This window comes from Eulemur rufifrons, chromosome 28 (genome assembly GCF_041146395.1).
Source record: "Eulemur rufifrons isolate Redbay chromosome 28, OSU_ERuf_1, whole genome shotgun sequence".
Lineage (NCBI taxonomy): Eukaryota > Metazoa > Chordata > Mammalia > Primates > Lemuridae > Eulemur > Eulemur rufifrons.
Window position 1 is genome coordinate 24,062,251 of NC_091010.1, and position 26,327 is coordinate 24,088,577.

Below are 26,327 nucleotides of genomic sequence, written 5' to 3' on the forward strand. Positions count from 1 at the left end.
TGGAACAAGCCCATGCAGTCTCTGCTTGGGCTACTCAACAGCCTCCTAACTGCTTTCCTTTCCGTTCCTCTCCTTCCTCCCCAATCCTTGCCCACTCTCTAATCTATTCTCCACAGTGCATCCAGAATGATCCTTTAACATTTTAGATCAGATCAAGCCCTTCAATAGCTTCCAATCATAAGAACAGAATAGAGAGTATTGGTGGTGATTTACAAGGCCTGCACGATTTGGTGCCTTGATACCATCCTTATTTCATTTCTTATGCTCAGGAGCACTGGCCTTCCTGTTGCTCCTGGAATACAACAGTCAGAATGCTGTTTTGGAGCCTTTGCGTGGTGCATTGTTTCCTCTGTTTGAGATGTTTTCCCTCAGATATTCAAATATCTCCCTCCTCTATTTTCTTGGGTCCTTGTTACCTAATAAGAGATGCCTTCCTTGATACACAGTCTAAGCTAGCCTTTCAACACGCTTGAAGCTCTGACTCGGAGTGGGGGGCAAGGGCAATATACGTAACCTAAACTTATGTACCCCCATAATATACTGAAATAATAAAAAAAAAGAAAAAAAAATAAACTAGCCTTTCCCCTTTGCTCTTTCTTCTCTTAGCCTTCTTCACTTTCTTCATAGCACATATCAATTCCTGCTATTGTGTTATACAATTAGTTATGCATTTGTTTATTCTGTCTTCCCTCAGGAGAATGAGGCTCACTGCCATATTCTCTTGGCACAATGTAAGTACACCAACAGTATTTGTTGAATAAATGAATAGTGGAGTCCAAAACTTTTTTTTTTTTTTTTTTTTTTTTTTGAGATAGTGTTGCTCTGTTGCCTGGGCTAGAGTGAGTGCCGTGACATCAGCCTAGCTCACAGTAACTTCAGACTCCTGGGCTCAAGTGATTCTCCTGCCTCAGCCTCCTGGAGTAGCTTGGGACTACAGGCACGCGCCACCAAACCCGGCTAATTTTTTGTTTATATTTTTAGTTGTCCAGCTAAGTTTTTCTGTTTTTAGTAGAGATGGGGTCTCACTCTTGCTCAGGCTGGTCTTGAATTCCTGAGGTCAAGCGATCCTCCTGCCTTGGCCTCCCAGAGTGCTAGGATTACAGGCGTGAGCCACCACGCCCGGCCCAAACCTTTTTTATTTGTTTCTTTTTGGGTGGTAAGTAGTTAAGTAAAAACAGGAAGAAACTAATATTTGATATTAGTCTCAGCATGTGGTCTTTTCCTGGTTGTACTTCCTGGATTAAAATATTTAGCTACAGCTGTTTATGTGTTTGACATGTAAATCTCTTTGCTTTGTGATGCTGGCTGCGTAGCACAGAGGGCTGGTAGAATTGGAGAGGGATCTACATGGGCTTGGTTGTTTGTCCCTCGATAGCTCAAAGTAATAGCTTATGTTAGCAGTTTGTTAACCTAACAAGCAAAACCAAACCTTAAAGTATATATTTAAAAAAATGTTATGGTTGTTTTATACTTTCTGTATCATTTGTGGTGAGGATTGTTATGGGATGAACTGTGTCCTCCCCTGCCCTCAATTCAGAGTGGAAGTCCTAACCCCAGTACCTCAGACTGTGACTGTATTTGGAGGTAGGGCCTTTGGAGATAGAAGTAATTAAATCAAAATGGGGTCATTAGGGTGGGCCCTAATCCAATATGACTGGTGCTCTTATAAAAAGTGGAGATTAGGACTTAACAGAGACTCAAGAGTTACATGCACACATGAGGACACAGAAAGGAGGCCATCTGCAAGCCAGAGAGGTTTCAGGAGAAACCAAACCTGTCAACACCTTGGTCTTGGACTTCTAGCCTCTAGAATTGTGAGAAAATAAATTTCTGTTGTTTAAGCTACCCAGTCTGTAGTATTTGGTCATGGCAGCCCTAGCAAACTAATAAAAGGATTGAAGAAATGAAAAATCAATAATAAAAATAGTGTGCCTGCTCTTTTTATTTATAGCTTGAAAATGAACTATGTAACCTTTTTTTGGGGCAAAAAAAGACTGAATATAATATACCTGATTCTAGTTCACTTTGAACTGATGAGACTCTAAGTAAACTATATGAACGGAGACTTGTTTATTCAGAATTTACAAATATTTTCTTTTCCATGATACTAGGCATGAGAAATGACAGAAAATCCCACATTAAGGAATTCTTTTTGATGGAAGCTATCATATGTCATTGCTAAACATAAATTTTAATATTGGCTTAGCAACCAGTTCTATTGGTAACCTTGTACAAATCATTCAACATCGTGGCTCTTAGTTTAAGACATCTAAAATCTAGGGTTTCATTCCTTTTCTTTTTCATTAAGTCCACCATTATTTATTTGTTATTTACAGCATGCTAGCTTTGGGTTTTCGGGATGATTCAAGCATGCTCCTGCTCTTTTTGAGTTCATGGTAAAGTTGGGGATGCAGTATGTTAACGGCTAATTGCAAGGTAATGAGTGATCCACAAACCAAGGGTTGTAAGGGAAAGGAGTCACTCCAGGTTAAGGTTGCTCAACATTTCCTGTTATGAGCCTAACAGGTAGTTTGTTGTCAAACTCCACACATGGAAGCTGACAGTGAAAATTTAGTCGTGAGTGAGAACATAAATTACCTCATAAACCACAGTAAACAGTTTGGATTTATCTTGTAGGCAGCAGGTAACCATTGGAGGGTTTTAAGCTGGTGGAAGTATGACAGATTTGCATTTTAAAGAGATGGCTCTTGGGGGAGTGTGGGACTGGTGTGGAGGCAGTGAGACCTCTCAGGAGAGTCTTCATAAAAGACTCAATGAGGGCCAGGCATGGCGGCTCATGCCTGTAATCCCAGCACTTGGCAGGCTGAGGTGGGAAGGAAGATCACCTTAAAATTTAGCTGGGCATGGTGGCGCATGCCTGTAGTCCCAGCTACATGGGGGCTGAGGCAGGAGGATCACTTGAGCCCAGGAGTTTGAGATTACAGTGAACTATGATTGCACTGCTGCACTCCAGTCTGGGTGACAGAGTGAGACTCTGTCAAAAAAAAAAAAAAAAAAAAAGACTCAATGAGGGCCAGAATCGTTGCATACACTTTTCATAATGACAGAGACAGACTGGTGGATGGAGCTGAGATTGATGCCCTGTTTCTGTGTCATGGATGACAAGGACTTGGAGAGGACAGTGATCCTAGATGATCTCTGGGTTTCTGCCTCAGGTTAGAGGTATCAGCCCCTGAGGTAAGAAATGCAGATGGAGGAGAGGCAGTTGTGGAAGAACGCTCCTACTTTGGGCATGCTGTGTTTCAATTGTCTATTGAATTGAATTAAATATTAACTCTTTCCTTGGCTTTTAAAACTTTTCATATTTAAGCTGCAACCTACTTCCTAGCTTTATTTCTCACCAGTTTTCTGTTTTTACCCCCGAGTCTGCCAAGTTTGACTATCTACTACTTTCAGAAAAAATAATTTCTGTCTCTGCCCCTTTGCACATGGTTTTCTTTCCCTGGCTCATCCTCCCTTCTATCTCTCCTGGTAGAAAGCCAACTGTCCTTAAAGACTCTTCTTGTAAGCCCTACCTAATCCTTGTGAATACTTATAACCTTTGCAGCACTTTTTTCTACTAGCATATGTGTAAACAGTTATCATTCTGCCTTTTATATTGTGGTTAGTTGTGTATTTCTTTGATCACATACTGAAGCTTATTCATCTTTGTTTCCTGAATGCCTAGGGTGTTGTTTTGAACACAGTATGTGTTCAATAAGTGTTTGTTGGCTGGAGAGGAACTAAAAGATTGTAGTTGGTTTTGGGGGCTCTTGAATGTTAATCTGGAGGTATGCACTTCCTGGGTTCCCAACCCTTCAATCTTCCCCACTACTTTTGGACGTGTTGTTTTTGGTAGGAAGTAAGGAACAATTGAAATTATCAAGAACTTGAAGAAGAGACAATCGGTTCTTCCCCAAGACTGGATGATGGCTTTTACTTTGTAAAATCACAGGCTTTACTTATGTAGAGAACTTATCTTTCTACCCTTCTAATTTCTTTTAGAACTCTGCTGAAGTTTTAGCTAATTAACATAGCTTAAATGTCTTATATTTTATTTCATACATTAAAATTAACTCAAGGGAGCAAAAGTAGCCCTGAAGGCTCTTGTGAGCTATTGAAGAAAGGTTAAAATTCAAAATGTTTTGGCTAATAAACAAGAAAAGAGATAGCTATTAACATGGGCTTTTTATACTTCAGTGATAGAATTAAAAAAAAAATAGAGTTAGACTGGGAATGAACATGGTTATAGAATATACATGTGTTACTCAAGTTGGCATTAAAGAAGGCTTCAGAAAGCTAGCATCTGAGATGCTAAAGCAATTGTTGCGCTGATGCAACAAATGAAAGTAAATCACAACCTTATGCCATATTCTACAATGTTTCTATTGTGTGGTAGTGGAATTCTATGAGGGGACTTCAAAAATTTTGTGGAAAATGAAATTAAAAGAAGAAAATAAAAATTGTAAACTTTATTTTCAACATTGTTAACTAAAAAGAAATTAACGAGGCTTATACTTTGGAAAAAGGAAAGCTTTATTTCTCTTAAAGGGTAGCAGCCTGTTGGGTGGCCTTTTCAATAGGTTGGGAAGCTGAACCCTGGCCAGAAGCTAGGCACATGTGCTTCAAAGAAGAGACAGAAGGGAACAGGATTCTATACTGAGTGTGGTGGTCAAATATACATATTCAACAGGCTATAGGAGGAGTCATGAATATTTATGAAGGGAAATCATATGCCTGTAATTGTGCTTTATCTCTCCCATCCCATCATGGCTAGGAACTAGGTGTTTCTGGGGTCCCCTCGGCCAAGAGGGGTCCATTCAGTTAGTAGAGTGCTTAGGATTTTGTTTTTAGTTAACAACATAGTCTCCATCAAGTTCAAGATACTTTTGTAAGTGAATACCAGCCATCTAGTCCATCTCTGAAGGACTGAGGGAACTATGTCAATGCAGTCTTTTTTTACTTATTAACTGGAGAAAAATGGGTCCCCTTTACAGATTTTTTAAGATTAGAAAACAAAAAGAAGTCAGAAGGACTGGAAGGTGGATGCCTAATGATTTCCCATCAAAACTCTCACATAATTGCCCTTGTTTGATGAGAGGAATGAGCAGGAATGTGATGAGAGGAATGTGGTCGAGAAGGACTCCCTGGTAAAGTTTTCCTGGGCATTTAGCTGCTAAGGCTTTGGCTAACATTCTCAAAACACTCTCATAATAAGCAAATGTTATTGTTCTTTGGCTCTCCAGTAAGTCAACAAGCAAAATGCCTTGAGCATTCCCCAAAACTGTTGCCATGACCTTTGCTCTTGTGTGTGTTTTTTTTTTCTTTTTCATATTACTATCTGCAAATATCCATTTGTGTTTTAACTGGACCACTTCCTCCTATTGGTGGTCATTGCTTTGATTGTACTTCGTCTTCAGGATCATATTGGTAATGCCACATTTCATCTCCTATTACAATTCTTTGAAGAAATGCTTCAGGATCTTGGTCCCACTTATTTAAAATTTCTGTTGAAAGTTCTGCTTTTGTCTGCAGCTGATCTGGGCATACAAGTTAGTATGAATTTGTTTGGTGCAAAAATATTTGAAATCTATGCATAGTTTTTTCATAATGCACATTTTCCATGAACTTTTTGAAGACCCCTCATATATGATGACAGTTGATGGCTTGGTTCACTAAGCATATCAATTTAATTTTCAGTATCTTTGGAGCATCTTGAGAAGCACACCTGAATTAATAAAGTTATAAAAAACTTCTTTTTCCTACTCTAAATTTTAACATGTAAATATAACACACCATTTAGAAATATGCCTGGTTTTGTGGAATGTTAAACTGCAGAATTAATAAAGTGGGAATTTCTTCTTTTCATATTACTTGAAGCCTCTCATTTAGGACTATTTCAATGGGGAGCTTCTTCCTGTATCTATGGTGAAAGTGTGTCTTCATAGCCTAGCACCTATTTACAGACTAAAGAAAAGCAAGCAAATCAAATCTCTCTAATGCTGCAAACCTAGAGATTTTCTATATGAGAGGGACCCCTAAAGTCTGAGAAAGAGGGGAAAGGGAGGGTTATGCATTAGTGACAAAAAGTAATGTTAATAAGACACAGACTTGGACCCTACATTAGAATCATGTTTGCTGCAAGTTCCAACTAAAGTTTTTGTGTTCTTTGTAAAAATATAACTGATTTTATACTGAAAAGGAAATGAGGATATAGGAATTATTTTACAGAATAACTTGAAAGTTAATTTGGCTGGTTGCTGGTATTCCTTCAAGAGATGGGAGACCTTTTCAAATAGCGTATACACATTCCCCTCTCCTTCCCCTGGGTGAGAATCATCTGCTATAGTGAGTCACAGTCACTGATGAGAGTAGATTATATCTCTTAGGTGAGTTGGGGTGAAAAATACAGTTCAGCTTTCTTTTTTTCCCACAGGAGTACCAAGCCATATTTACTTTCTGAAATAAAATGAATCATTGAAAACATCACTTGACTTTAGTTAATCAATATTAAATAAATATATTGGGATATTTTAAAAGAAAACATAGGTACAAACAACTTACAAAAGTGAATAACTTGAAAGTTGCAAATGTATTTTTTTGATGGAAGCGCAATATTCTTATACAATGTTCTTTTCACATTTCTTACTTCTCTGGCATTTATTATAAGGAACAAAGCATTTCTGGAATGCTCATTTTAATTTCAAAGCCCAGGCTAGTCTATGGAAAACATTTGGTGCATAGAAGATCTGAACAATAGAGGAGGAATGTGCAGTGGGAAGCATCATGAATTGTGGCACTTAAAATACATTCTGAAGGAACATTTTAGACAATGGTACTTATTCTTCATTTTAAAGAAAGGTTTTAAACGAGGTGTTATAATTTGTCTTAATCTGGACAAATATCTTTTAACTCTCAATATATAAATTAGACTGACAGTAGTGAGATATTTGCCTTTTGCAGTTTGTGAAAACCCATACAATAAATTAGGCTTATTGTCATCCTTATATAATCCATGATGAAGACACATGACCCTATTTAGCTGCTTATAAAGCATATAGCATTTGCTTTGTTAACTGCCTTCATTACATTTAGCAAGGGGCGGGGGCGGGGGGGGGTGTGGCCCCAAGAGCAAGAGAAGATTAGGCCAAGAGAGAATACCTTTGACAAAGATTCCCATAATCAATTTTTTGCATCCGTGTGGGAAATGAACTAGAAAATACCATTAAATGCCAACCAATATTTGTGTCATGTTATGCATTTTACAAAATACTTTACCTTATTTAACCTTCCCATAGTCATATAGGACAATATGATTGTTCTTATTTCCTAGGAGAGGAAACAGACTTGCCGTGAGACATTTCACTCTGGGTCATGAACCTGGGAACAAAACAAATTCAAATAACACAGGCAAAAATTACTTTCATCTATCTATTTCTCCAATAGCTTGTAAGTTTTTTCTCAGTTCCTCACTAAAAGCTGGGTCCAGATATTCAGGTAAACAAACATCTAATGCTCCATGCATAACCAATAAGCAAAATCTCTAGGGTCTGTGAGCAGGATGGTTATGTATATATAGTCTGTTGCCAAAGATGGGATGCATAATTGTCATAAGGCTTGACTGTTTGATGACACTCAGGAGCCTAGCTTTCAATAGGAGTTTCTGGTCTTCTATTTTAAATACTGGATGCAAGTTTTTTCCCCCCCATTCCTCTATGATGGGAATTTCAAGCTTTGTTTACAGAAATTTTATCCAAAATTTGTAATTAGGATCCAAGGTTTAATTAAGAAATGGAAGAAATTGGTATTTTTCATAATGTAATTCATTGTAATGTTCTTGTTTCCAAATACAAATGCTTAATTTTCATCTTCAAATAATGTTATCATGAGCTTGTTCTTTTTTTTTTGGTTAAAATTCATTTCTTTCCTTTTTTGTTTTTCCCCAACTTTATTAAGGTAAAATTGACAAAGTTTGTATATATTTATGGTGTAGTGAACACATCCATCACCTCACATACTTGTGGTAAGGAGTTTGTTGTATTTTAAACAAATTTACAAAAGAAATACATGCTCATCATTAACATCTTCAGACAATTCAAAATATAGATGTTAAAAAGTCCCTGTCTTTAACTACTTTATTCATCAAGTCATTCAGATAATAGATATTTATTGAACACCTACTTTGGGCATTGTTCTAGATATGGAGAACAAAGTGTATTTCATGCTTTCATAGAGTTTACATTTTTAGTATTGGCAGCACACAACATATAAACAAAAATGTCAGGCTCTATAAATGTTTTGAGGAAAAACAGGTGGGGTAAGGGAACAGAGTAAGAAAGGGTGGAGATGGGGGTGGTCTGGAAAGGCCTCTTGATTGGGGAGTTTGATTGAGCAGGACCTATTTCTTGAGAGGCCAACTGAGTTAGGGGAGAGGATAGGAGGCAGGTCAGAGAGGTTACAAAGGGCAAGAAAGCAGGTCATAGTAAGGATTTGGGCTTTGTCCCCTTGAGGTAACCACCATTTTGTATATTTCAGAGTGTTCCTCTCTTCCCCAATATTAGTAATGTCTATTCTCAGCCTAAATATACTAATACTTACTGACTCAATTATAATTATTTTTGTCTTCCTCTTGAAATAGATTTCTGCCTACAAAGTGATATGTTTTATTTTATAATTATTTGATATTTTGGAGATATATACTTTTCTGTTTTTCTTTACTTTATCAAGGTTCTATATATTTTTTTCCACATGAAGTTTCTGTAATTAAAACAATTACACATATACTTTCACACAGAGTCTTCTAAAGCATTCTTCCAATAGTAAAATTTGATGAGATTCAGTCTCTACGGCTCTCCCTTCCTTAGTGTCTTGGGAACTCTGTTGTAGCTGATGCTACTGCTCTTGGTGCCATAACTTGACGTTTGGAGATGTACCAATAGTACTGGGAATGTATTATGTTGCTATGAAATACAGTTGACTCTTGAACAACATGGGTTTGAACTGCACAGGTCCACTTATATGTGGATTTTTAAAAATAAAAGTTATACTGAGTTATACTGCCTCCTCTTCCACCTCCTTCACCTCTTCTACTTCTGCCACCCAAAGACAGCAAGACCAGCCCCTCCTCCTCCTCCTCAGCCTACTCAATGTAAAAACCATGAGGATGAAGAACTTTATGATAATCTATTTCTACTTATATGACTAGTAAATATGTTTTCACTTCTTTATGATTTTCTTAATAACATTTTCTGTTTTCTAGTTTACGTTATTATAAGAATACAGCATGTAATACATACAACATACAAAATATGTGCTAATTGACTGTTTATGTTATCAGGAAGGCTTCTAGTCAACAGTAGGCTATTAATAGTTAAGTTTTGGGGGAGCCAAAAGTTATACTTGTATTTTCAACTGCATGGGGGGTTTGCACCCCTAACCCTCATGTTGTTCAAGGGTCAACTGTACTTCCTTTCTTTTTTCCTGGGCTATGATATCCCAGGACTGTGTTTTCCTCACAATTTGTCTAATGAATGGTTTGTATTTTTCCAATTTTAGGTTACTACACTTGTAAATTGCCCCCAGAACCCTTCCAACAGGAAAAAAGGACGTTCAAAAAGAGCCAAAGTCCTTCTCGCTTCTGTGGAGGAAGCAACTTGGAATTTACTAGATAAGGGAGAGAAGATTGCCCAGGAAGCTACGGTTTTAAAGGATGAGCTTACTGCTGCACTTGAGGAAGTTCGCAAAGAAAGTGAGTACTCTAGTTCTGATCAGGAGCAAACTGCATATCCTTAGGGTGTTAGTTACTGAATTAGATTTGTGAGTGTTTGATTTTTGTTGCTTGAGTTTATTAGTCTTTTGCAGAGCTGTGAAGAGCTAGCTGTGGGAGGCAGAGTGCCTCATTAGACAGCTCCAAGGCTTAGAGTCCTAGTCCTGGCTCTTCCCTTTAGTTATTTAGTCCCTCCAGGCAACTCCTCCCCCTACTCCATCGTGCTGTAGCTTATGCATAATAAACAAAGAGAAGAGTACCTTTTTATGGTCATAGAAATAATGAGAAATTAGTAATGAAGCTGAAGACATATTTGCCCCTACCTAAATAAATTATAGAGTTCCTTGTAAACAGTTGGGAGATAGACATTTCAGACCTGATTATCTCAGAAGTACATTTTTAATTTTTCAAATTTCTGGAGATTTAGATTTCTTAAACTGTTTTTTAATGCTTTGCATAAACTGTGCATAACCCATATTGCTGCTTTGTTAATATTACATAATAAAAGCATATATTTCACCTTTTGATATCTTTACTTACTTATGATAACATAGCAATTTTCTAATGAATATAAGTCTCATCTGCAGGATATTTTTAAAAGAATTGCTCAATGTTCTTTGATCAATGGAATGATTTTATATACATCAGCTTGCTGCAAGTAATTATTTTGGAAAGAAAAAGAAAGCTGAATTTTCCTATTCAGCTTTGCAAAAGAGACTTGGGATTTTCAAATATTTCCCTCCCCCAACCCCCAATATAACGAAAATCAAGAAGTCTTTGCTAATGAAATAATTAAAATGAGTACCCTAGCTGTGATAAACTTTGGGTCAAATGCGTGATACTGGGTATGTTTGTTATATACTTTTTAAAAAAAATTTTTGTTTATTTTTAACAAATTTTATTATATTTATATTTAAGGTATATAATATGATGTTATAAGATACATATAATAGTAAAATGGTTACTATAGTGCAGCAAATTAACATACTCATCATCTTACATGGTATTTTTGTATAGCAAGAGCATCTAAAATCTACTCAGTAAAAATCCTAAATGCAATACAATATTATTAACTATAGTCTTCATGCTCTACATTAGATCTCTAGACTTGTTCATCCTACATATTTGCTACTTTATCCTTTGACCTACATCTCATTTCCTCCCTTCTTTTCCCTAGCATCTGGTAACCACTATTTTATTCTCTATCTCTGTATATTTGACTTTTTTTTTACATTCCCCATACAAGTGAGATTATGCAACATTTTTCTTTCTGTGTCTGGCATATTTCACTTAGTATGTCTTCCAAGTTCATCATGCTGTGGCAAATGGCAGGATCTTTTTTTTTTATGGCTGATAATATTCCTTTGTTTGTATATATCCCACAGTTTCTTTATTCATTCATCTATCCACAGACACTTAGGTTATTTCCTTTTCATATCTTGGCTATTGTGAATAATGCTGGAATGACCATGGGAGTGCAGATGTCTTTATGAGGTGGTGATTTCATTTAGTTTGGTTGTATACCCAGAAGAGGGATTGCTAGGTCATATGGTAGTTCTACTTTTAATTTCTTCAGAAACTCTCATACTCTTTTCCATAATGGCTATACCTTGTAATATACTTTATATACAATTTGTATTTTATAAGGATTCTTCAGAGAATATATAGAAAACAAAATGCTAATGATAATTTGAAATGAATTTGTCATTCCTCCTGGCTCCCTACCGGCATAGTTCCACTCTTTCTCCTGTGTCCTCTATTACCATCTTCTTAGTCACCAGGTCAGTCCAGACTCTTCCTTCTCATTCCACCCTCTCTTCCAATTAGTCCGTAAGTTCGATGAATTTTATCTCCTTAGATCTGCTCCTTCTTCTCCATTACCAACATTGCTTCCTGAATTTAGGATTACTGCATTAGCCTTGCCCCATACCAAAATCAAATAGGTCTTTTGAAAATGAAAATATGCTCATTTTACTTTCCTGCTTAAAATTCTTTTTAGTGCTGTTGGAGGATTAAGGGAACTGTCTTTCTGGATAAAGTTCAAACTTTTAAATCTAGCTCCCAAAGCATTTCATGATTTGGCTTCTACCATCCTCTTGCAGCTCATTTCCTGTTACTGCTCCTCTCTCAAACTTGTCTTCAAACAGTAACTTGCAGTATCTTGAATGGCCCATGTATTTTATGCTTCTGTGTCTCTGGTACCAGCTACAGTCATACCTTGCTTAATTTTGAGGATATATTTTGAGAAATGTGTACTTAGGCAATTTTGGTGTTGTGCAAACATCTTAGAGTGTACTTATACAAACCTACACGGTTTAGCCTGTCATTTCCTACGATAACAATGTTTTCTTCCAGAATACTTTCCTGAAGGACCTGCCTGAGGCTATTTTACAGTTAACTTTTTTTATAAATAGGAGTACACTATAAAATGATGATGAAAAGTCAGCGCAGTAGGTTTGTCTATGCCAGCATCATTACAAACATGTGGGTAATGTGTTGTTCTATGATGTTACTATGGCTAGAATATCACTAGGCAATAGGGATTTTTAAGCTCCATTATTATCTTATGGGACCACCGTCATATATGCAGTTCCTCATTGATCAAAAATGTTGTTATGCAGCACATTACTGTTTTCCCTTCACCTAGGTTGTCCTCATTCAGCCAATTCTTACTCATGTAGCAAAGCTCAGCCCAGCTCATCTTTTCTAGGACATGTTTACTGACCGCTAGATGCTGATTTAGATGTCACTCTTCTGTATCCTCACAATCTCTGAGGATCTCTTTCATAGGACTAACCATCGCATACAGAAAACATTGATTTACTTGTTTAGTGAATCTCAACTCTTAATTCCTTGAGGGTGGCAGGTACCCAGGTCTTATTTGATTAACAATGTCTGACACATAACAGATGCCTGGTAAATATTTGTTAAATAAATTAAAAAATTGAAGTATCATTTTGTCCCTTTATATTATAAAATTTTATGATGGTTTTATCTTTACTTCTATGACAATTACCTTTCATAATTATGGTTTCTTTGTTGAGTCATTGGTAAGGAATATGAGCCCCATTCTAATATTGTTTCTCTTGGAAAATGTGATCTATTTGACAACACAATTTCCATAAACTGCCTGGTAATAAATATGTAAGACAATGGTCATTCTTAGAAGGGAACAATAATTGTCATGAGATGATATTTCCTTTTGTTTTTAAGGTAAGTCAACCTTCTTAGCTCAATAAAGGTAAATTATTTTAAAAAAAAGTTTTTAAAGAGAAGTCTGTTCGGATGCCAGGATTATGCCATACAGGGTATAGCCTTCACCATATTCTATTATTATGTGTGAAATACATATACATGTCATATGCTGTATACACAACAGACACATTTGGTTAAAGATCACCAAGTGCTTTACCCTCTGATTCTTTTGACAAATTGCCAAATTGAACTACTGCCATTTCACTGTGGGAGGAAAGCAGTGAAATGGCACAGGATTCTGGAATTTGGGAAATGGCCAATGCTTGTCCTATGGATAGCAGAGATAATGACAGTGAGAGCATTGTTCCCAAAAACTTAGAAGGAATTTTAGCTCAGTGGTGGGGTTGAAGTATCAGGAGAATGGATTCTGATCCAATGAACTCTGTATAATACTGGAAACATATTTTAAATAGCTTTCTGTCTTTTATTTTTAAAGGCTTTGTCTAGTGGCACAATGTGAAGGACTAATGAAGAGCAATTAATAAGTTTCAAGTATTTAGAAAAGTGAAAAAATACTGGGAGTACAGGCAGTTTTATTTATGTAGCTATTGGCCTATGTTCAAGTAGAATTTTGAGACTTATTTGGAAAATTTCTTCTTCTAATAAAGACATAGTATAATTTGTGTAGTCTGACTACAAGATTCTATTTTATTCTGTTTTACTGTCTTGAGTTAGCGTTAGTTATAGACTTGAAAGGATAAATAAGTGGGCATTTTGGTTACCTACAGAACTTGCCCATGAAAGGTGGAATGTGGGTAGTATAAGGGTGGATGGTGAACGGAATGGTGATAAGGCAGGTAGAAGTGAAGACAGCCAGCAAAGGTGGTCCGCATTCTAAGTGATTACTTACAGTTACTCACTGTTTTTTTTTCTTTTTTTTTGAAGAGATGAGGTCACATTGTGTTGCCCAAGCTGGTCTTAAACTTCTGGGCTCAAGCCATCCTCCCACCTCAGCCTCTGGAGTAGCTGGGATCACAGGCATGAGCCATTACACTTGGCTGTTTTTATAGTTACTCATGACCTCATAGCTTACTCCAATACTTATACCTATACAATAGCAAAGTATTAAATATGGCATTTTATTTAAATAGTTTTAGAATATTAATATAATAATTACCTAGGAATTAGGTAAGAATTATTTATAATGTCTGAATTACACATTTTGCCTATAACATATATGCTACTTTTGTATAACTTCTCCCCTGCAATCTACAGACATTTTTTCTAAGCCACACATTGGTTATATTGAATGTTTTTTTAGTGGTTTGTTGAAGAATAATATATATATATATATATATATACAGAAAACTACATACATTATCTTGAACAACTCGATAAATTTCCACATAGTAAATGCACTCATGTAACCTCCACCCACATCAAGAAATACAATGTTACTAGAATCCTAGAAGCACTCTTTGTGTCACCTACCAGATACCACTCCCTTACCTCAAAGGTAGCCATTATCCTGACTTCTATTAATAATACCATAGGTTAGTTTTGCTTCTTTTTGAACTTTATATACATGAGATTATGTGTATATATATATACAGTATATATATATACATGTATATATATAATGTATACATATATATGTATATATATACAGTATGTTATCTTTTGAATCTGACTTCTTTTGTTCAATGTTGTATGTCTGTGAGATATCACCATATATTAGTTCATTGATTTTCATTGATGAATAGACCACAGTTTATTTATCCATTCTATTTCTGATGGACATTTGGATTGCTTCTAGTCTTTGGCTTTAATGAGCATTGCTATTATCTATATTGTTGTGTATTACTTTTGGTGCATTAATGTAGACATTTTTGTTAGATTTATACATAGGAATGAAATCTCTGGCATATATATATATTATCAGCTTTAGTAGATATCATCAAACAGTTTTCCAAAGTGAATTTTCCAATTGGCACTCTAATTAGTTGCATACATAAGTTCTAGTTGCTCCACATTCTTACTAATTTTGTGTTGCAAGTATCAGTGTCTTTAGTTCAAATGTGGTATTGTAAGTTTTAATATAATACAATTATGTTTTAATCTGATAACTTTTATATAGTCTAGATATGAGTCCTTTATTAGTTGTAGGGTATTACAAATATCTTCTCTCTTTCATTATAATAAGGATTTTTTCATATTCAGAAATTATTAATTTTAAGAAATTCCAGTTTATCATTTTGTTTCTTTATGGGTAGAGGTATTTGTGTTCTGTTAAAAGAACTTTGTTAAGAAAATTTCCTACAAGGTCAAGAAGATATTCTCTTATGTTACCATGTAGAGGTTTATTGTTTTATCTTTATAATCTACCTGGAAATACATTTTTATGAATAATGTAAGTTAGGGGTCATAATTATAGTTTCTTTTTTTAATATGGAAATTCAATTTATCCAGTACCATATGTAAGCATGTGGAAGTTTAATTGTTCTAGTACCATTTGCTGAAAAAAGTATTCTTTTTCCTTTGAATTACTTTTGCACTTTTGTTGAAAATCAATTGGCTATGTGTGTTGGTCTACTTTGGGATTCTCTTCCATATGAATATGAATCTATTCCATTGGTTCATATATCTATTCTTATACCAGTACCACAATAATTTTAATTACTATACTTCATAGTAAGTATTGAAATAAAAATTATTTTGATTTGGCTATTCTAGGTGCCTTGAACTTCCATAGAGATTTTAGAATTAGCTTGTCAATTTTTACAAAAAAGCTTCCTGAGAGTTTGATTGGGATTAAATTGGATCTATAGATCAATTTGTGCTGAACTGACATTTTAATAGTAATGAGTCTTCTGATTTAAAAACATACTATATCTCTCCCTTTATTTTGGATACAAATCTTGCACATATTTTATTAAATTTATCCCCAAGTATTTAATATCTTATGATATTTTAAGTGGTACTTTAAGACATTTAATTTTAAATATATCTTCATGACACTTTTTTCTGCTTTCTCCAATCTATTTTTTAAGTCCATTTAGTGAAATTTTTTCCTTCAGTTACTATATTTGTTAGTTCTCAAATTTTTGTTTGTTTTTTAAAAATAGTTTCCACTTTGTTGAAATTCCCTGTCTATTCATCCATTATGACCAGTCTCTTTTTAAATCTTTGAATATATTTATAATAGGGGCTTTAAACTCCTTATTTGCTAACTACAACATAAGAGTCATCTGGGTTTTGTTTCTGTTGACTGATTTTTCAGACTAAGATTAAATGTTTAAGATTTTTTACACCATATCTCATATGTCTTTTCTGTATTTTACATTTGTTTTTCTTACCATGCTTCAGTTTGGACATTTTCTACTAACTTATGTTATATATAATTCTCTGTTCAGCTATGTCTATCTGACATTGAATCCAAGTACTGCATTCTTACTTTTAATTATTGTATTTTTTGGTTCAAGAATGTCTATTTGAGATATTTTTATAAATTCTGATTTTCTGCTAAAATTTTCATCTTGTCATCATTTTCCTTGAACATCTTAATTACAGTTAATTTCTATATCTGATATGTTCAATATATGGCTTTCTTATAGATTTGTCTCTATTGTCTGTTTTTTCAAGTCTCTGATCTTGTTTCCTGGCATGTGGGGTAATTTTTGATTGGATGCTTGACATTATATATAAAAATTATAGAATTAGTTTTCAAAGGTTGATCAAATCCCAGTTGCAAGCATGGGATATTTACTAAAATCTTCCCAGACAGGCCAAGAATTCCGATCTTACCTTCCTAACTTCTTGAAAGAGTGTTTAAGAATATTTGCCCAGCTTCTCCTTCTATCATCTGCCACTTTCGTTGGACTTCTCTGTTGTTCAATCTTTCTGCCATTTGGCTTCTTTTAACCATATATAAAAAGTCAACTCCAGGTGGATTTTAGGACCTAAATATCAAAAACAAAATTAAAAAAGTCAGTAAAAAATAAGGGTGAATTATTTTTTAGGCTTTGGTGGTAGAGCAAGATTTATTAAACATGAGTCAAAAAGCTATAGGAAGAGATTGATACATTTTACAATATCAAAATTAAGAACTTTCTTACATCAAGAAACATTCTTAAAGAAAATGAAAAGACACACTTAGAGAAGAAGTTGGTGTAAACACCAGAGATTAATAACAAGAGCATATAGAGAACTCTTACAAATCAATAAGAAAAGGAAAATGAACCCGAAGTAAAATGGGCACAAAAATAATTTTACAGAAGAGTAAACATATGCCATTAATAAAAATATAAAGAGATGTTTGACTTCATTAGTGAGATAGAAAGAAATACAAGTGAGATACCATTTTATGCAATTCAGTTGGCAAAAATTAAAAAGTCTGATCATACCATGTGTTCAAAAGATTTTGAAACAACAGGATCTTTTAAACATTGCTTGTGGGAATGTAAATTGGTACAACTACTTTGAAAAACAGTTTTGTTATGCCACTTTTGTCAAATGCCAAAGTTCCATATGTGTATGGCTATGTTTCTGGACTTAAATCAGTTATAGTTCTGGTGTCATTGGTGTGTAGAAAGGCAATGGAATTTTTTAAGTTGGTAATTGTTGAGGTGTTATTTCTGAAATGAAGCATTTGAATGGTAATTTTAAAAAGCAGGAATCATTTGAAATATGGAAACACACATGGCCTGTTTCTTTGGGATCCCTTAGGATAAGACTACGGTGCTTATGTGAGTGACTAATTTTACAAAAGTGGTTTAATACTGTATATGGCACTTGCTATTCATACATGAAATTGCAAAGAATAGAGAGTCATTATAACAGATTTAATATACTTTGTATTCATAAACATTTAAAAATGTATGCTGTTCTCGGCTCTGTACTTTTACAGATGATATTTTTCCTAATATGCAGATATATATATATACAGTATCATATGATACATGGTCTATTGTGATAGCTGGGGTAAAATGCACTTTGAGGTGTTTGTTGGCATCATGAGTTGTCTTTCAGAATAAATTCTTGAGATAAATAGTAAACAAAGATATTTAGTCTTGTTGTTGGGAAAAAAGATAACGTGATCTGAATGTAACAAAAGTCTTAAAGATTTGTCAAATTTAAAATTGTAGAGGCAACTTGGTGGAAATTTACTTTAAATGTGACTTAGTAGTACTATGAAGGTACAGAGGGTAGGGTTCTTAGTTATCCAGATTTTAGCTTTTGCCTTCAGCTATTAAAAAAAAATTTAGATGGAATTATAGATTTGAATTACAATGACAAAAAGGCATTTTCTTATGTTTTCATTAATGCCTTGATGAAGATAAAAGGAATATGAGAAAATTAGTGGAATATTAAATAAGCCTGGTTCAGCATTTGTTATGATCTCAAATAAAATATGGGTTTGCAATGAGAGAGAAGGATTGTACAAAGGAAGTTATTAGTCAGTATATCATGGAGTGTTTAAGAGGGAGAGAAGAGGATTGCAAAAGAAGCCATATTTAGACTATTTTCCTATGCCTTTCCCTATTCATTTGCAAACATTTATTGAGTATCTACTGTTTACCTATTTTGGTCAAATATTTGGTATCTACATTTGATACTATTTTAGGCCCCAGCAATGTAAGGGACCCTAGATACACAGAGTCTACTGGGAGAAATAGACATGTAAACAGCTGTAATAATGTCTGATAAGTCTGTGGTCCCCAACCTCCAGGCCGCCAACCGGTACTGGTACATGGCCTGTTAGGAACTGGGCCACACAGCAAGAGGTGAGAGGCGGGCAGGTGAGCCAAGCTTCATCTGTATTTACAGCCACTCCCCATTGCTTGCATCACCACCTGAGCTCTGACTTGCCACCACCCAGGCCCCTCACCCCTGGTCCATGGAAAAATTATCTTTCATGAAACTGGTCCCTGTGGCCAAAAAGGTTGGGGACCACTGTGATAAATGACTTTATAATGGTATGTCTAAAGGTGGTGGAATCACATATGAAGGAGTAATAAAATAATGTATTTCTAAAGTTTTTAAATTTTTCTTTATTGAGTAAAGATGAATCTCCCCCATATCAATACAGATGAGTATGTATGTAACTTATAGAAATAAGTAGTCTATGCCTAGCCTGTCTTTTTCCAGAGACTTGCATTTCTTTCTATTTTTTTAGAAATTAAATATTTATTGAAACATTTTTATAGGCCAAGCTCTGTCCTATGTGTTGAGCTCACAGAAGTGAACTAGACAGACAAGGCTTGCCCTCATTGAGCTGACTGATATTTTAGTGGGAAGATAGGCAGCAAACAAGTAAAGAGATTTGCTTTTGATTCTTAAAGGGCATAGATTCTTTTTCCTTGGACCATTTACAAATAATATTAACATAAAACAGTTTTCTCATACAAACATTAACTTCTTTACCTTAATAATAACACAATTTTACATTCCTAGTAAAATAAAATAAATACAAAAGTATGATTCCTTAACTTGTGAGGGCATAGTTAATTTAAGATTTTAAGAGTGTTCAGGGAAAGATTAAGATTCAACTTTTTTGGTATACTACCCAGAAAGCCAAGATGCCTACATAGGGGGAGCACAGCATTAATCAAACCCTGTATATTTTGGTGTGAATTATCTAAAGCTAGAATGTGCAGTCTAACATCAATAGCCTTGGCAGTTATGCCTGCCACAACTAGCAACTGGAAACAGGTACCATAGGGTTTATGTTCACGTATGTCATGTGGGAGAGGACTTTCAAATTTGTTGGAAGCTTGCTACTGCTAAAATATTTCTCATCTATTTTTAATTGTAAGCATTCACCAAGGCTGTCATGAGCCAGTTGGAAGGCTAGGAAGATTAATGAGGAGCTTTTGAATCCATCAGGGGCTAACTATAGCTCTCCTTCCCAAAATACGGGGCTATGGTATTTCATACTGAAAGAAATGCTATGCTATCTAGTGTACTAATGCAGGAGCCTCCCAACTACATGTTTGTAAAGTTTAGGCCTGCAGCCGCGGACTACTTGTCCCACTTTACACAGCTCATGAGTATTTCTGGCAGGTAGGTGATATAGCTAGAAACTAGGGGATTGTCTCTCTCTCTCTGGTATGAAGTAAATGTCTGTACTAAAAAACATGCACATTCCTCATGTGTATAATATATGTATTTGGGGTATATTTTCTATTTATCCCTGTTTCTACATTCTCATAGTTCTTCAGCTCAATGATTTACAAGATCACAGGTTTACAGGCTTTGTTTTCCAACAGGAATTAGGAATTAAGACTTGCCATCATCCATATTAGTCAGAGAAAACGATTACTTTTAGAAACGATTATTCCTGTAAAATGGTATCCTGGAAGTGTAATTAATCTTCCTATCAGTATACTTGGATACTTACTTAAACAGTAAATGCCATTATAGAATTTCCAATATTGAACCTTTAAAATGTTACGTATTGTCTCCCTGATTATTCTATGTGCTTTTTTTTTTTTTTTTTTTTAAAGGAACTAAATTGTATCCTAGGGAACTAGAGATTTTTTTTTTTTTTTTAATTATTGGTATCTATTGTGGGTCACCTTACTTGTCTTGAACGGGCTTATGAAACTCAGCTATACTGAATATTTCTTTATAAAAGAAAATAGCTGTTCAATTTTAGTTATCTGTCCCAAAGTAACAGGTCAGCTCCATCTACTCTGCTCAAAAACATGGCAGTTGAGACTTAGATGAATGTTCGGTATTTATCACCAGTTACCCACAGCCTATATATGGTTTCAAAGGCACCAGCTGCTGCCCTATTACTTCCGTGTCTTGCTATGTTGATGTTGTGTGCATTTAACTGTTACTATATTTCAAGAGTGTTCTTAGATAAGCATTAAGTCACAAATACAATAGTCTTTTCAACTAAGTTCAATGTGCTTCAGAAGATGCAGTTCATTCTTCATTTGAAAGGGAATGATGAACTCTTGTTCTAACACATTTTAACATGCATGCATGGTGTCCTGTAGCTGGTGGAATGTTTACAGAAACACTTCTATTGAAGACTGATGAGCTAATTAGCTACATTGCTTGTAAACTACTAATTGCTGGAAAACACTCAACATGGTATCCCTTAGTGTTCATTTGAAAAATCTGCAGCAGACTTTTCTTACGGTGCATTCCATATTTTCAGCAAACGTTTCAGTGTCACCCATTATGAGGTGTGTGGGCGATTGGGAAGTACTTAATGTGTGTGTGTAGCCTTCCCAATTTTAGTCACTTGATATGCTGGACATATAGACAGGCTGATTTGAGAAATAATTTTAATGCCAATTTTGAAAGTATGAGAAATTCTGTAAGCTGTGTACCATTTACTTTGAAATATAATTCAAAGATAGGAGCAAAGAGTTAATGAATGTTAACAGAATGATTTCTAAGTGATGAGTCCTAGAAACTAAAATGTGGCCTGCAATCTCAGCTGGGGAAGAGTCTGAAATCAAAGGTGTGATTCATATATTAATATTAGCCATGGCTCTGCTCTTCTCTACAGCTATTGGAGATGGTCCAATATGAAGTCATTTCATAAATGTGTGTAATGGTAATGGAGTAGTGTACTGCTGACAAGTGATCTAAAGTTTATGCTCAAGGAAGATGAGTCTGAACATTATTGTTGTGTTGCAGATTCTAGCATTAGAGAGTACATTAAACTGTTGGCAGTATCTCAGGGTCAGGAATAAAATATTAAGAATTTCTGTCCTTGACTCTTTCTTCTCATCTCTTTCTTCAGTTTCAAAGGAAGTGGTGTTCCTTTTCACTCTTTAAAACTAATCTTTTCAATCATTACTTGGATCCTAGCTCATCTCTTCCCTCTCTTGAGAAAATTTTATTTTAGAATTATCTTCTCTTTCTCTAGCATGTTCATTCATCTTCCTTTTCATTGATTCTTTCTTCACACATATTAGCTTGCCCCTACTTGATGACTGGCAAATATTCAATTAAAATTCCATTTTCTTTTAGTCTATTCTCTTCTTAAACCCTGAATCCTGTTTTACCTTATCTGTTCTACTGCTTGGCCTATTTATTGTTTAATTCGAATTATTAATACTTTGCATAATTTTAATTCTCTTCAAATCTTGTGCTGCATTTGGCATTTATTTGCTCACTTTGAAACTTTTTCTCCTTCTATTTGAGGACATGATACTCTAAATTCTCCTATGACTTCTCCACACCCTTCTTCTCTTTCCTCATTGATCTCTGCCTCTTGTCTCCTAACTGTGATTTTTCTTAAGTGTTAGTCTTGTTCCTGTCTCTTCTTTTTGGGGGAGCTTTTTAATTCTCATGATTTGAATTTTAACTGATATATTGACAACTTTTAGGTCTCGTATAAAGCTCCACTGCCAAATTCTGCGTGCCTCTCAATCATTTTTCTAAATTTTCTTGAACTACATTACCACATAGATAATCATGTTCAATTCATTTTCTCAAATAATGGTCATTCTTGGGAATGTTAGATGCTCAAAACACTAGTTGAAATTCTACTCACATCTTCCCTAGTAAGCAGTGATGCATACTGTGGACAACATTACTGCTCTAAACATTTACTAGATGGTTCTACTTGGCTGTTTTGTTATTACCTTACACACTCATAATGTATATACTGAACTCATCATCTTCTTTCACAACCCTTTACAAACATCTCTAGCATTATCTGACTTGAACTCTCAGCACATTTGACACAATTAATTATTTTCTCTTTTCTAGAATACTCTGTTTTCTTGACTAATTGAGCACCACAGAGTCCTGGTTTCTTTTTTGTCTTTTTGGCTACTTTTTCTCACTCTCCTTTTGGGTTCATTTTCTAACTGGTCATCCAGTGTTAGAACTCCTCAAAGCCTGATCATTGCACTGGATGGATGGAAAGCTAAGTGGGAAGTAAACTTGGAATGATAGATTTGGGATAGATCTTGGAGTCCTTGAATGGCAAGATAAGGATGCTGGGGCATCCTTAGGAGATTTTTTAGTCAAAGTAACAGGACTAGGTCCCTCCTTTAGGAAGATTTATCTTGTATTAATATACAGAAGATAGAGAGGTTACATCTCCATAGTGCCTTTCTAATATTAATGATGATAACAACTACAATAATATTAGTTAGTATTTATGTGTCTTAATGAGATAATGCACATAAAGCATTGATCACAGTGGTGGACATAGACATTAATTCTCACTATAAACCTGTATTATTATTATTCTCTCTATTCTATAGTTGAGGAGACTTAAGTCTAAAAAGAAGAAAATGTCTTTCCTAGAGACACCTGGTTAGTTATTGGTAGGGTTGGGAGTGCCTTTCATGATGCTATACTAAAGAAATATTTGTTGACTGGTAATTGTACATCTATATTCTCTTTTGTTTTTGCTGTCATTTAATATATGTTAGTCTGATCACTCCAAATATGTTTGAAATTGCTTAAGAATTATGCTGTAGTACAGCCTCAAATTGTGATCTTTAGAAAATAAGTTTTCCTCGAGACGTTAAGAACTCTTCTGTCAGAAAAAGCATCAAATAAATTCATGAAACTCTTGATTAAAATTTTTAAGCATGGCCTCTAACCATATCTTAAAAGAATATTCTCAGTCAGTACTTTTAAAATGCTAAATTGTATTGCAGATCTCCAAGGGGGATTATAATAGACTAGTCTATGTAGGTTGGGTTCCCTGAGAAGCAGAAGCCAAGATGGGGGTCTTATGCAAGTGAGTTACTGAAGAAGCCCTGTCAAGTGAAATCTGTGAAAGAGTGAGGGAAGGAGGGTAGGGCAAGAAAGAAGCTGAGTGAAGTTGAGCTAAAGCTGTACTGTGCAGTATGGCAAACACCTACTACATGTGGCTACTGAGCACTTAAAATGTGCATAGTATGACTAAAGATCTGAATTTTTAATTTTATATAATTGTAACTTAAACTTTAAAAACCAGCACTTGATTCAGTTATTGGATAACTTTAAAGTATGGGTATGTGAATAGACTTTCTCAAGTCTAAAATTTTATGATATCTAAATATAGATCGAGTATTTCTGATGAAAATTTAGTGTCTGAATTCATATGTTTTATAAGGGTAAAATACGTAATAGATTTCAAAGACTTAGTATAAGAAAATGTAAAATATGTCAATAATTTTATATTGATTGCATGTTAAAATGATACGTTTTTGATAGATTAAATAAAATATTGTTTTAAAACCAATTTTACCTATTTTTTTACATTTTTAATGTTTTATTTTTCTATTTACTTACTTTTTTTGTAAATCTGAATACTTTTTAAAATGTGGCTACCAAAATATTTAAAATTGTATATGTGGTTTGCATTAGTTTTTCCACTGGACAGTGCTGAGCTAAAGTCTAGCTCTGTCTGATCCCCAGGAGGTCCCGGGAATGAATGCTCCAGAGATGTTTCCTGTAAGGCAAGGGAGTCAGCCTTTGGTGTCCCAGAATCAGTTAGTCATTGGCTAGTGGCCACTCTTACTCCCCTTTTCCCTGCTCAAAGCATAACTTCCAAGCATAATGCAGTTTTGAATATTTGGGAGGTTCTTTCATAAACCTGACCACAGGTCTGCTATGTGCTGTGTTGGATTTGACTGAAGATTACTATACAGTTAATAAATCTCAAAGGATGGAAGTCACCAACTACATTGATTTTCTTTCTTTTTTTTTTAATTTCAGCATATTACAAGGGTACAAACATTTTGGTTACATAATTTGCTTTTGTACAGTTTGAGTCAAAGTTGTAAGTGTGCCCATCATCCAGATAGTGTGCACTGTACCTGTTAAGTGTGAATTTACCCATTCCCTCTGCCCACCTGCTTGATTTCCATTGAGTTTTACTTCCATATGTGCACATAAGTGTTGATTGATCAGTTCCAATTTAGTATTGAATAGATGTGGTGTTTGTTTTTCCATTCTTGCAATACTTCACTTAGAAGAATGGTCTCCAGTTCCATGCAGGTTGTTATAAAAGATATTAGTTCACCATTTTTTATGGCTGAGTAGTACTCCATGGTATATGTATACTACACTTTATTAATTCACTCATGTATTGATGGGCACTTGGGTTGATTCCATATCTTTGCAATTGTGAATTGTGCTGCTATAAACATTCGAGTGCAAGTGTCTTTTTTACAAAATGTCTTTTTTTCCTTTGGGGGAATACCTAGAGGTAGGATTGCTGGATCAAATCATAGGTCTACATTGATTTTCTGTGTACTATTTTATTACATAGGTGTCGGCCTTTCTCAAGCAGCTAATTATGAAATTCATTACACAGAAACAGCAAAATTTGGCATATCTGTTTCTGTGCTTCTTTCTGAGTTACCTAAGTGCTAGACAACTATCAATAATTTTGATTTATCTTGAGAGACCCTTTTAAGTTTTGTGCCCGCAAGGAGGACACTACAATTAAAAGTTATGTTGCTCTTTTATGCCCTTTAGATCAATGTCATTATCATAAAGTCATTAGGAGTTGCTGTACAAACAGTGATGGGATTGGGATGGAGTCAATTCTTTGGCATTCAAGGAAGAGAAAAAGCCCAGCAAAGAAAAGAAATTCTCAGAGCTAGAGATAAAATTCCTTTGTTTCTTATCCCAGTTTGTAAGCATGCAATCTGGACAGAAAAGGAAGCAAGTGTAAGCCTTGCCTGGAAAAGGGCAGCTGATAAGGCTTGAGGTACATGAAAGAGACAACATTCCATAGCTTCTGTTTTCTATTTTCACCCTGTTGAGATTAGACTAAGACTATGAGACAGAGAACAGGTGTATCCTCTCTTTCGTGTATTAAGTGATAGGATTAGATAGATATTTCTTGGAATACCTTGGCACTCAAAAAATAATTTCAGAAACATTTGTAAAAACTGAAAAGAAGAATAAAACATTGGCATGAGAGATGAAGAGGGAATGTTAGATTATGGACTAAAGAAAATCAAGTATTAGATAAGAAATTCTAATATCAGGTCTTTCCTTCCTTCCCTCCCTCCCTCCTTCCCTCCCTCCCTTCCTTCCTTCTCTTCTTTCCTTCCTTCTATTAGCCAAACTAAAAATATATTATACTCTGCATCAAATACTGATAATTTCATTTAAAAAAGTTCTGATCCCTGACTTCAAGGAACTTAAAGTAGTGTAACTTAGTTTTAGGAAATTAAATGGGAATAATTATAGGAGATGAAAAAGTTCAAGATGTCATAGTACCCTTAAATATAAAAGAGTACATAGCAGTGGAATAGTAAATGAAGAGGTCTAACTGACAGTTGTTTCAGGAGAGTTGAACTTTAATTCAGAGCTATAAAATATTATAGCAAAATATCCATATCATAAAAAATCAAATAGTACAGAAGAGCTTATGATAAAA

The 26,327-nt window shown here is 34.9% G+C and overlaps 1 protein-coding gene across 1 annotated transcript in view; it reads left to right on the plus strand.

Annotated features, from left to right (window-relative positions):
* The window catches only part of CTNNA3 (catenin alpha 3), a 1,434,719-nt gene that overhangs the window by 17,745 nt on the left and 1,390,647 nt on the right, over positions 1-26,327 (plus strand). The window contains exon 2 of the mRNA XM_069460558.1: positions 9,556-9,748. Coding sequence (XP_069316659.1) covers positions 9,556-9,748 — 193 coding nt within the window. The remainder of the gene's footprint in view (positions 1-9,555; positions 9,749-26,327) is intronic.